The sequence below is a fragment of the Nyctereutes procyonoides genome, unplaced genomic scaffold, assembly GCF_905146905.1.
Source record: "Nyctereutes procyonoides isolate TBG_1078 unplaced genomic scaffold, NYPRO_anot_genome, whole genome shotgun sequence".
Classification (NCBI taxonomy): Eukaryota; Metazoa; Chordata; class Mammalia; order Carnivora; family Canidae; genus Nyctereutes; species Nyctereutes procyonoides.
This window is the reverse complement of record NW_026575126.1, coordinates 66,687,132-66,699,343: the sequence shown is the minus strand read 5'-3', so window position 1 is coordinate 66,699,343 and position 12,212 is coordinate 66,687,132. Positions and strand designations below refer to the sequence as shown.

Here is a 12,212-nt window from a genome sequence, read left to right as displayed (position 1 = left end):
AAGAAAAACATTCTGGCTTTTTCAATATCACCTAGAGGTTTACAATTGAAAATGTTTGTCTTAGCCAAAAGATCACTACTAAAAAAGGTAGATTCTTGCCATCCACTGATAAGGCTGAGAACTTACCAAAGAGCTCTGTCAGCAAATAATTCTGACTTCACCTTCAAAATATATGCAGAAATAGACCACTTCTCACACCTCCACTGCTACCACCCAATCCAAGTCACCATCACCTCTTGCCTGTATGATGCCTGTCTCCCTGCCTTGGCCTTTTATTTCCTCCGTCTATTCTCAACACAGTAGTTGCAGTGGTCCATTAAAATATAAATCAGAACACCTCATTCCTTGGCTCAAAATCCTGTAAAGCTTCGCACTTGACTCTGAGTTAAAAACCAAAGATGTTATGATGGTCTCAAGATCCTCCACCATTTGCCCATCCCAATGCCCTTTGCTTCCCTACCTTTCCCACACGCTCCTCCTACTTACTCTCCTCCAGCCATATGGCTGCCAGGCAGCTTCCCAAACACACCAAGCACACTGCTACCCCAGGAACGACTGTCCCTCTGCCTACAATGCTTTCCTCCAGATTGGAGCATGGCTCGTACTCTCAACTGCAGCTCCTGATTTCAGTAACTGGACACCCTGCCACACATTTTCTAAGCTCCTTCTCCACTTTATGTTTCTCCTTAACACTTACCACCATGCAACACTCCCTTTATTTTTATAGATTTTTAGGTTTCTATTGCTGACTGCCCCCCGATCAGAACATAAGCTAAAAAAAAATAAAAAATAAGCTCCATGAGAGCAGGTGCTTTTATCTGTTGTCTATTTTGTTTGCTGCTTGAATCCCAGCTCCTACAACACAGCCTAGCACACAGTATTCATTCAATAAATATTTGTTGAATAAACAAATTAAGGTCAACATTTTCATAAACCTGCATATAACTAGGATTTCATAATGCTTTAAAATACAGTTCTCCTGAAATTAAAATGCTTTTGTCATACACAAAGTTTGTATTTTAGTGCTTACCTGACGAACTCTCTCTTTAGCAGATCTCATTAAATGAGTAATAGCTCTGTTGTGATGTAGCCTCAATGAGCTAAACTCATCACTACAGGTGAAAGAAGACAGCAGCCCCATTTTGATAAAGGTCTGGCAAAGCACTAGAAAAAGAATATGGACATAATCAGAAAGGCCTTCAATAAAATGGCAATTTTAAAGAGACTAGAGAACAACACCCTTTATTTAAAAAAAAAAAAAAAAGTGGGGCACCTGGGTGGCTCAGTTAAGCATCTGCCTTTGGCTCAGGTCATGATCCTGGGGTCTGGGATGGAGCTCCAAGTTGGGCTCCCTGCTCAATGGGGAGCCTGCAGCTCCCTCTCCCACTGCCCCTCCCCTCCCCCTAACCGTGTGTATGCATGCACGCACACACTCTCAATAATAAACAAAATCTTGAAAAAAAAAAAAAAAGAAAAACCTCTGTAAGAAAAAAGTTATGTTTATACATATTATAATTTGGGGATTAACCCTCCAATAGAGAAGGAACAGTCGGTACTCTGGGTGATCAGGGGCACATCTAGAATTACCTATTTGATACAGAGAAGTCATTTGTTTACCATGCCTGGTCAGCTGGTAAAGCACAAAGCTGTTTTTAAAAAGGCAAGAAAAAAAATGTAGACTTACTAGTCTCCCAACATTCAAACACATCACCTTTTGTTGACAGGCAATGAAGTAAGAACAAAGGCAACAGTGAAAACATGATTAGAACTGACAACAAAAGTGACTTATTGTTTTCAACTGTGGACTGATGATCTCTAACCAACAAGGAGTACAAAGGGATGTGCGCAGACCAAATACTAGGGGAAAGTCAAGTCTGAAGTCACAACACCAAGCTGCTCAGAAAAAGAAGTTTCTACAGAAGTGCTTGGCTTTTATTTATTCAAGGAATACAGATACCATGGAGAATATTTTTTTTTTTTTTTTTTTTTGAGCACTAGGCCAGAGGTCTTAGGTGACCTGTCGGTCAAAGCCTGGTGCATGCTAGTCTGGTCAGGAGCCAAACCTGTCAGAGGACTTTCTTTAGTAGCTGGTTAGCTCTGACTTGTTAGCAACATACAAGTAGTTAATTGTGGGGTTACCATTTTGGCACTCCCCCCTCCACAGAGCTCTGTAGGCTCCTAAGGAGGAATAGAGATGTTACGTGGCACCTGATACTATAGTGACCCATTATAAACGGGCAAGGTCCTGGTAGTGTTACTGTGGAGTAAGCTCAGGCAACACACAGGAGCCAGAGGGAATCCAAGAATATTCTTTCTATATGGGTAACTTCATTAGATTATCCATTAGTTGAATAACATCAAAAACATTTTAGATATACTTTGTTTAAAAGTTCGGTCACTAAGGAGAGCACAGGACGTAATGAGCACTGAGTTTTATATAAGACTGATGAATCACAGAACTCTACCTCTAAAATTAATAATATACTACGTGTTAACTAACTGAAATTAATTTTAAAAACTTTTTTAAAAAGAATAAGCAAAAATACAATTAGGAAGAATATGTTACAAAATTCTAATGATATAAAATTAGGTTAAATAAAGTGGGTAAAATAATTTACATAAGTAAACAAATAAATAAAAGTTCAGTCACCTACAAAGAAATCCAAAAATATCTTAAAATCAACAAGATTCAGATTTGCTTTAATTAGGAGCCAGATTACTACCCAAAAATCATTACAATCTGCTTTTCTATACAATGAGCTCAATACAATAATGCCCAGCTACCTGCGTTCTGGAACCTACAAGAACACCAGTTTTATACACTTGTATATTTCCCACGTCCCATCAAGTTCATCAAAACACCAATCTACCTTTAAAATATTACTCTCTAAGGTCACATAAAGGTAGCTCTACGTTTGAGGATTTCTAACACTAAATAACACTTGGAAAGACTTTTTTGGTAAAAGATTCTTAGAATCTGTGGTTGGAGCTATTAAAGAGGCCATAATGTTCTCAGTGAGCTGGACCAAAAACAACATGATCCATAATTCTGCTCATGTCTATGCATGCTCAAGTTTCTCATATACGTAACATATGGCAGGAATAAAAATAAACATTTCAAATACTGTGGTATAATAAAAAACATATTTGGTCTGGTTTCCTGAAACTCACATAGCTTCTAAAATTCTTGTGATTTCCCAAGGGCTGGGGGTACTAGGAGCATCTTTTGTTCTAATATTTGGTCTTTGACTTTAGTTCCTGACACAAGAACTTCTAAGACCCTTGTAATCTCCAGTAATAACAGTGTTTTTTGTATGCTAATGAGATGACTGGGGATCCCCAAGAGAACTTCAAAGGGGGACTTGTCACCAGAAAGACCAAGCCATGATTAGAAGCTTGGAGTTTTCAGCTCCACCCCTCCATTCTCCAGGGAGAAAAGGGCTGGAGATGGAGTTAAAAATTGATCATGCCACCATGATGAAGACTCCATAAAAACCCCTCAAAAGGGATTCAGAGAGCTTCTGGGTGAGCATTTCCATACACCAGGAGAGTGGTGCACCCAACTCCATAGGAACAGAAGTTCCTGTACCCTGGTCCTCGCCCTATGTGCCTCTTTATCTGGCTGTTCATCTGTATTGGTCATCATATTCTCTTATAAAATAAATCCAGAAGCACAAGTGTCTCCCTGAGTACTATGAGCTATTACAGCAAATTATTAAAACTGAGAGGGAAAAAAAAAATAAATAAATAAAATAAAATAAAACTGAGAGGGCAAGAGTGGATGCTTGATTGTAAACAATTTACAGCCAGGTCGGACACAAGTATGAGTAACCTAAGGACATGGTGGACCCACTACTTGCAACCAGCATCTGAAATGAAGGCAGTCTGTGAGACTGAGCCTTAGCCTGTGGGATCTGACATTAACTTCAGGTAGACAGTGTCAGAATTGAACTGAATTGTAGGACACCCAGCTGGTATCAGAAAACTAGTCAGTATGGGGGAAAAAAAACATATTTGGTGTCAGAAGTACTCTGTAGATGAAAACAGGCTCCTATTCAACAACACAGACTGCAGCTGGTTCAAGGCTCTGGTCAAGAACTAGCTCAGAATAAGTACTTACGATGTTCATTTGGCTGCTCACTGACTAAACCATGATAAATCTTCAAAAATTATATGAATGATCATGTTATAGAGACAAAACAACTATTTTTTCGTTAAATACAGCCAACTTCATGGTTATTAATCTTTTGGAGTTCCCAATGCATTCAAGGGATACAAACTATTAATACTCATTTCAAATGTTTATATATAAGCTGCTTTTCAGACCCACATCAAACAACATAGAATTTTTACAAGGTTAATTTAGCAAGAGTTATTCTTACTAACATTTAAACACCTGTCTTGAACGGAGCGGGTTTGGTTCATGCACATGGCTCAAGTGCTCCAGCAAAGAGACGAGCAAGAGTTGGTTTGCAACTGCAAAAGGGAAAGTCGGCTGTTGTAGGGGTCCTTTTAATACTTGGAGTTCTGCTGGGACATCAGATTCTAAAAATTAAAAGAGGAAAAAATGTTTATAAATGGGAAACATATCCCACAATGAAAAAACAGCATCTTTTAATTAATGAAACACAAACTTCTGACATTTAAGGAAATAAAACACAAGAAATAGTAGTTAAGCTGAGTGGGGTTAATCAAGATGGACTTTCCAGAATTGAGTGTTGAGTTGAATTCTGGAAGTTGGAAGACCAGCAAAAGGATACCATCAGAGGGAGGGTAAGTTGGTAGTAACAGTTTGTGCAAAGTCAGAAATAAATGAATGAATAAACATTCAGGCGAACTAGCGAACTAGCGGGAACTAGGAAAGGCTTCCTTCCTTTGAGAGGACAGTCCAGGCACCAGCACGAAGAATAAGTCTGGCAACAGAAAGAGGGCAAGGCAGGAGGCATGGGAATCATCAGGGGCACGTGCTGCGTGTGTGCCAGGTGTTCCACAGAAACAGTCTCATTCGGTCCTCACAAAATGGTGGAAGGTAAGTGTCACCGCTCTCACTTTACAGATGAGGATACTGACCTCATAGAGCAGTCAAGGAACTTGTAGGCAGAACCACGCCCAAGTCCATCCTCTTTCCACTACACAAGATGAAGCAGATGGACAAGCTGGCACTTCAAACTGAAGGCTGTAAGTTCTCGCTTACTGTTTGTTTCATGGATTACTGAATAGGCCAGTAACAGTAAGAAGGAAACATGTTTGAGAAAACTGTTCTGGAACATGTAATAGGTAGACAAGAAGAAGCACGCGACAGGCAACAAGAACCTAGTATAGGAGGTAAAGAACAGAAACATGGAGGAAAGAATAGGTCCCAGAGATACTGAGAAAGAAATGTACTAGCCAATTACACAACACTAGGAGTGGGAGGCGCAGCGGTTTGGCACCTGCCTTTGGCCCAGGGCGCGATCCTGGAGACCCGGGATCGAATCCCACATCGGGCTCCCGGTGCATGGAGCCCGCTTCTCCCTCTGCCGGTGTCTCTGCCTCTCTCTCTCTCTCTCTCTCTCTGTCTCTCATGACTGACTGACTGACTGACTGACTGTCTCTCATGACTGACTGACTGACTGACTGACTGACTAAATAAATAAATAAATAAATAAATAAATAAATAAATAAAAATTCAAATATTGCACATAGATCTAAGAAAAGATAGTAATATTTATAGAGTTCTTACAATAAAATGAAGCATAATTAAAACTCAAATAGGCTTAACATAACTAGTAACTAGTGACATATATATTAAAATAACTATGCTACCAAAATTTGCCATCAGACTGGTAACCATTTGAAGCCTGGGATACATGGTATTGTTATGAACACAGAAAAGCAGACATTTTCAATCACAGTGGGGTAAAAGTGTTTGCAACCTTTGGCAATAAATATATCATAAAATTCCAAATATGCAACTTTTGACTCAGCACATCGAGTTTTTGAAAATACAAGAAAATAAAGCACAACATATATATATGTAAGATGTTTAGCATAACATTGTTTAGAATACTGAAAAGTTGCTAAATTATATACGTATAACAGATTATGCAGCTATTGGAAATGATGGTGTATAAAAAGATAATCATGAATAGTCTTATCAAGTCAAAGAAGCAAGCTACAAAACAGTAATACTAATGAAGGTGAGGCGAGATACCTTCATATAAACCAACACCACCTCTCTTGTCATCATTTTACCAAAATATATCAAAACTTTTTAACTTTATTTAATCCAACAAATCCTATTTCTATAAATGTAGTCTAAGGAAATAATCAGATATCAACAAAGATTTTTGTATACAGATGTCAAACCCAACATTATTTCTAATGATAAAAAAAAAGAAATCTATTTTCCAAAAAGGCAAAGACTAAAATGATAATACAGAATGTAATGGTCTAAATGTTTTTGAAGGCTAATTTATCGCAAGAAAATGTTAATATAACATCACATTTAAAAAGCAGAACATGGACAGCCCGGGTGGCTCAGTGGTTTAGTGCCGCCTTCAGCCTAGGCCCTGATCCTGGAGACCCCGGATCGAGTCCCGCGTCGGGCTCCGTGCATGAAGCGTGCTTCTCCCTCTGCCTGTGCCTCTGCCTCTCTCTCTCTCTTTCTCTCTCTCTCTCTGTGTGTCTCATGAATAAATAAAATCTTTAATAAATAAAATAAAATAGGGGATCCCTGGGTGGCACGGCGGTTTGGCGCCTGTCTTTGGCCCGGGGCGGGATCCTGGAGACCCGGGATCGAATCCCACATCGGGCTCCCGGTGCATGGAGCCTGCTTCTCCCTCTGCCTGTGTCTCTGCCTCTCTCTCTCTCTCTCTCTCTCTCTCTCTCTCTCTGTGACTATCATAAGTAAATAAAGAAATAATAATAAATAAAATAAAATAAAATAAAATAAAATAAAATAAAATAAAATAAAATAAAATAAAATAAAAAGCAGAACATATGGTGCCTCAGTGGCTCAGTCAGTTAAGTGTCTGCCTTTGGCTCAGGTCATGATTCCAGAATTGCATATCCAACTCCCTGCTCAGTGAAGTGTTTGTTTCTCCCGCTGCCCCTCACCCCACTGTGCTCTCTTTCTCTCTCACTGTCTCTCAAATAAATAAAATCTTTTAAAAATAATAAAACATAAAAGGTTTATCATACTACTATGCTCACAATTTAAAAATATATTTATTCCATAGCTACATAAACGTACAGACAATACAAAGAATAAAACAGCAACTCTCTGCCCTCTCTGTTTCCGATAATGTATCAACAGAATTTGTACAACAAATGAAATTAATGAATATGTTGTTTTACAATCTGCCTGTATGATCCTTAGTATCTAGGCATTTCCCTGGCTTACAGCAATTCTCATTAATAATAGTAAATGAATACACCAAATTGTTAGCAGTGAGTCCTCTGGGATGTGAGTACAGGTAACTTACCCCTCTTTTTCCTTTATTTAAAATTTTTCAAATGATATTTCTAAATTTTTATCTTATTTGGACAAACTCAGAAATTTTTAATCCATTTATAATATCTGACAGAGTTTTTTTGTTTTTGTTTTTTTTTTATTATTTATGATAGTCACAGAGAGAGAGGCAGAGACACAGGCAGCGAGAGAAGCAGGCTCCATGCACCGGGAGCCCGATGTGGGATTCGATCCCGGGTCTCCAGGATCGCGCCCTGGGCCAAAGGCAGGTGCCAAACCGCTGAGCCACCCAGGGATCCCTCTGACAGAGTTTTAAATGCAAAACTCAGCAAAGAAATTTTTGCTAGGTATGTCAAAATGTAAACAGTAATCTCTGGGTGATGAGATTGTGGTTTTTAAATTTCCTTCTTCAGGCTTTTCTATAATTTCAACATACTTTGTAATGTGAAAAAATTTTTTTAACACACTGAATTGTCAACAGTGGTGTTAAGGTTTGGAGGGTTTTCTGCTTTTCTATCCTCATACTTTCCTATGTTCTACAACGAGAACATCCTACTTTTTAGTAAGAAAACAAACAAACAAAAACAATGACCAGAGTCAAGTGAACCAACTAAACCAAAAAAATGGCATCTTTACAAAAGAGCAGTGGACAAACACTCAAACGCAGGAAGACATAAAACTTCGGAAATGAAGTCCGAAGCAGAGTGCTTCCCATTCGGTCCTGATCAAGTAGAAGAGGAAGAGCAAAGTGGCTAATAGGAAAGACAAGGTCAGGCCCTCTCATAAAAGAAGAAAAAACTTGATGAGATCCTAGGTGAAGTAAGAGATCGACATTTCTGCCAAGTAGGAAGGGAAGAGACAAAAAGGAAAGGGATCACCTACTTCAAGCTTCTCAGGAAAGTATGATCCATATAAATGGTCCAACATTACATAAGGGAGGAATGTGGAGGACTACTCTGAGGTAAAAATTCTGAAAAACTCAGGGGTGCCTGGGTGGCTCAGTGGTTGAGCATCTGCCTTTGGCTCAGGTCGTGATTCTGGGGTCCTGGAATCAAGTACCGCCATCAGGCTCCCCACAGGGAGCCTGCTTCTCCCTCTGCCTATGTCTCTGTGCCTCTCATGAAAAATAAAATCTTTTAAAAGTTCTGAAAAACTCCTATCAGATAAAAGGAAAAAAAAAAACAAACAAAAAAACAAAAAAACAACGAGCCCGGCAATGAATGGGCTTACTGTTGCTCTCCTGCTGCTACCTGCTATTCCACAGCGGGAAAAGAACATACAGGAACTCTGATCAAAGTTAGTCCCTCCGTAATAGACTAACAAACACAGGTTTTAGAGTTATATCTAGGCTTTGAATTTTGACTCTAAAATAAACTGGCAAAGTAACCCCCTCACATCATTCAGATGACCTTCGAGAAATCAGGTAACCACTGTTTCTACATCTACTAAAAATGAAACTACATTTTTTTCACATAAAAGATAAATTATAAAAAGAAAAAAAGATAAATGTCTGGGTATTCCAGGCCTCCTTGAAGAAAAGGTAATATGTAAACACAAGAGTATTATTTGTAACCTCGAAAAAGGACATTTTTCAAAGCTTATCTAGATCACTCCCTTCAAGAATAATCTTTCCTTTGCAGAAAGCCTTATCATAATGTTACAGCAAAGACAGACTTGCATGTCTACAGCTGGGGCTTTTCCTTTGATATAACACTTCCCATATTATTGAGCTGCCACAGCACACCGGGTTTCATGTGAAAAAATCAGTTCGTTAAAAAAAGTTCCCTTAAACCTGTCCTCTGTCAATGACCTACTTAAATTACCACCAGTCTGTTTTTGCTTCCCTTTAGAGTGAAGAATTATAGACAGTATTAGCAGTGAAGATCGAAGGACTTAAGGAATAAATTAATCTTTTCAATCCCTTGCCCTTTCTAATCCATCGCAACATGTTAATATTTGTTTCATGCTGCAACTGAGTGTATTCCCTGTAATCAACCTATGCAAACTACCATAAAGTAAAAACCTCCATGAATCGTTATTCATTCTTCATAGCACAGTTTAGTTTTAAAAACTGCCAAAACATGGGACACCTGGTTGGCTCAGCCAGTTGGGCGCCTACCTTCTGCTCAGGTCATGATCTCAGGGTCCTGGGATCAAGTCCAGAGTGGAACTCCCTGCTCAATCAAGAGCCTGCTTCTCTGTCTCCTTCTGCCCCTCCTCTGCTCTCTCTCAAATAAATATTTTTTAAACTGCCCAAACGACTGATAGTAATTAAAGATCTATGAACTTTCAATAAAATCCTGGATACTCTGGTTAGAGTCAATGTTTTAGGTACCCCTCACTTTATGCAGAATAACTTGCCTGACTTAACTCCGTATCTCCTAGTAACCAAAAGCCTCAAAAAAAAAAAAAAAAAAACTTGGGCATTTCTTTTCTTAAAACCCAAAAGACGGGATCCCTGGGTGGCTCAGCGGTTTAGCGCCTGCCTTCAGCCCAGGGCATGATCCTGGAGTCCCGGGATTGAGTCCCACGTCGGGATCCCTGCATGGAGCCTGCTTCTCCCTCTGCCTGTGTCTCTTATGAATAAATAAAATCTTAAAAAACAAACAAAAGGATGGGACGACTCTGCTGCTCAGTGGTTGAGCGTCTGCCTTTGGCTCAGGTGGTGATCCCAGGGTCCTGGGATGGAGTCCCCCATCAAGCTCCCTGCAGGGAGCCTGCTTCTCCTCTGCCTATGTCTCTGCCTCTCTCTGTGTGTCTCTCTCATGGATGAATAAATAAAATCTTAAACACACACAAACACACACACACGGATGATTTCCATAGCGCCCCACTATGAGAGGTCTCTAACTCCCTCATCACTGCAGCAAAAGAGAAGCTACAAATTAAAACACTTAACCCGAACTGTTGAGTGTATAAGTCTAGTAGTACAAAGCTCATTCTCGTCATCTAACAAAAACCACAACGCTCGCGAGCTGGAAAGCAGCCTGAGGTTAATCTTAGCACGTCCGGAGCCGAGTCCGCAAAGAGGAAACCACGGCACAGAAACGTAAACAAACGAGTGGGTCGCGACACCCTTCAATAAATGTCTACCTTACCCAGACCCCCCTCCCGCATCTCCCCCTCGCACTGCACTCGAGTCCGGATCCAGCCGAATTCGCCCCAAGCTCACAGCCGCCCTGCCCGCCCGGGAATGAAGGTAGACGGGTGCAAGGGGAGGGCGGTCGCGGCATTCCAGGTCCCTCACCATCATACTTGGGGTCCGAGCCGTCGGCCGGGAACTCGATGGCAGGAGGCGCAGGCACAGCCTCCGCCCCGTCGCCCTCCGCCTCGCGCTCTCGGGCACCGGAGCTGCCCCCCAGCATTGCCCGCCGCCAGCCTGCCAGCCTGCCAGACTACCAGCCCAGCGATACCCCTCTCGAAACCTGCGGCGCCCGCCACCGGATCCGGAAGTAGCCCCTCGCGCAGCGGAAGACCCGCCCCGGCCTCCCGCGCGCCGCTGGCGGAGGCGGGCCCTGCCGTAGGCCCCGCCCTTTCTCCCTCTCCCTGGACTGGGGAGAGGGAGAGAGGGCGGATCCCGCGCGGTGCGCCCCTCGGCGCAGGCGCGCTGGCGAGCTGGTCCTCTGTGGCCCGCGGCGGTCCGGGTGCGGGCCCGGGTTACGTGCCACGCCCGCGGGCGCCTGAACCTACGGTCCCGGTCGCTCTCCAGACATTAGCACCCGCACAGGGGTCAGAGCGATCACATCTCACGCCAAGACTTGGATGCTCATGTAAGAAGCCCGTGTCTGCAGATTCTCATCCAAATAGATGCTCTCTGCAGATGCAACGGTGACTATTTGTCACTTGCTTTTCAAAAACACAAAAACAAAAAAAAGCAATAAAAGCATCTACAAGACCTGTCTCAACAAGAACTGAACCTATTTTAGTCAACTGTTAAAACACTACAAAATGTGTAATACCACTCCGGTTCCAAAGTGAATCCAACCTAACAAAAATTCGCTGCTTTTAAGACTGAACTTTCTATTGAAATGATTTCAAACCTGAGACCAAGTGATCCCATGGCCACACTGCATCGACTATGATTTGGAGCCCTTGGCTTCAAAAAATCCTCTGCCCTCTGGAAACATCTCTGATTCCTTGGTTACCAACACAATGCTGTTAGAAATAATTCTTAGATTCTAGATCAGATAATACAGCTGGAATAAAAAGCCTTTCAGATTTTGAGCCTCAACCCCAGTGGCATGTGCAAAAGTGGTATTGCTTAATTTTATTTGAATAAAGTTTTCTTATAAAATCATACGGGATGAATTCACCCTGATAGAAGCAATTTGGAATGGTTCATCCAAAGATTAGGGATGCCTCTTTACCTGATCTGTTGATGGGAAGAATACAGGCTCTATGGAGGGTGATTTCTCTATATGCATCCACAACTTTAAAAATGCAAATACTTTTGACTCATCAATTCTTTCAGTAATTTATTCTAAAGAACAGGTTAAGAATAAGCAAAAGTATTCAGCTAAAACTATTAATTGCAACACAAGATATATATAATACCCAAACAAGAAGACAATATAATTCAGTAAATTATAAACATCCATGCAATGGTACACTTTGCAACCAATAAAAACATTAGTATGCAATATCCAGTTCTCCACTTTCCACCACCACCAGAATGGAGAAAACGGCAAACCCATTCACATGGAAATATAAATGAAGGCAACATTTCTAGAAGACAATACTCAGCTTATAGTGAAAATTT

At 41.0% G+C, this 12,212-nt stretch overlaps 1 protein-coding gene across 1 annotated transcript in view; it reads right to left on the bottom strand.

Annotated features, from left to right (window-relative positions):
- Positions 1-10,888, bottom strand: part of EIF2AK1 (eukaryotic translation initiation factor 2 alpha kinase 1) — a 30,827-nt gene extending 19,939 nt beyond the window's left edge. The window contains exons 1-3 of the mRNA XM_055340109.1: positions 10,701-10,888; positions 4,387-4,545; positions 1,031-1,164 (exon numbers count right to left, since the gene is read on the bottom strand). Of these exons, the coding sequence (XP_055196084.1) occupies positions 1,031-1,164; positions 4,387-4,545; positions 10,701-10,818 (411 nt within the window). The 5' untranslated portion in view covers positions 10,819-10,888. The remainder of the gene's footprint in view (positions 1-1,030; positions 1,165-4,386; positions 4,546-10,700) is intronic.
- Positions 10,889-12,212: the final 1,324 nt, after the last annotated feature.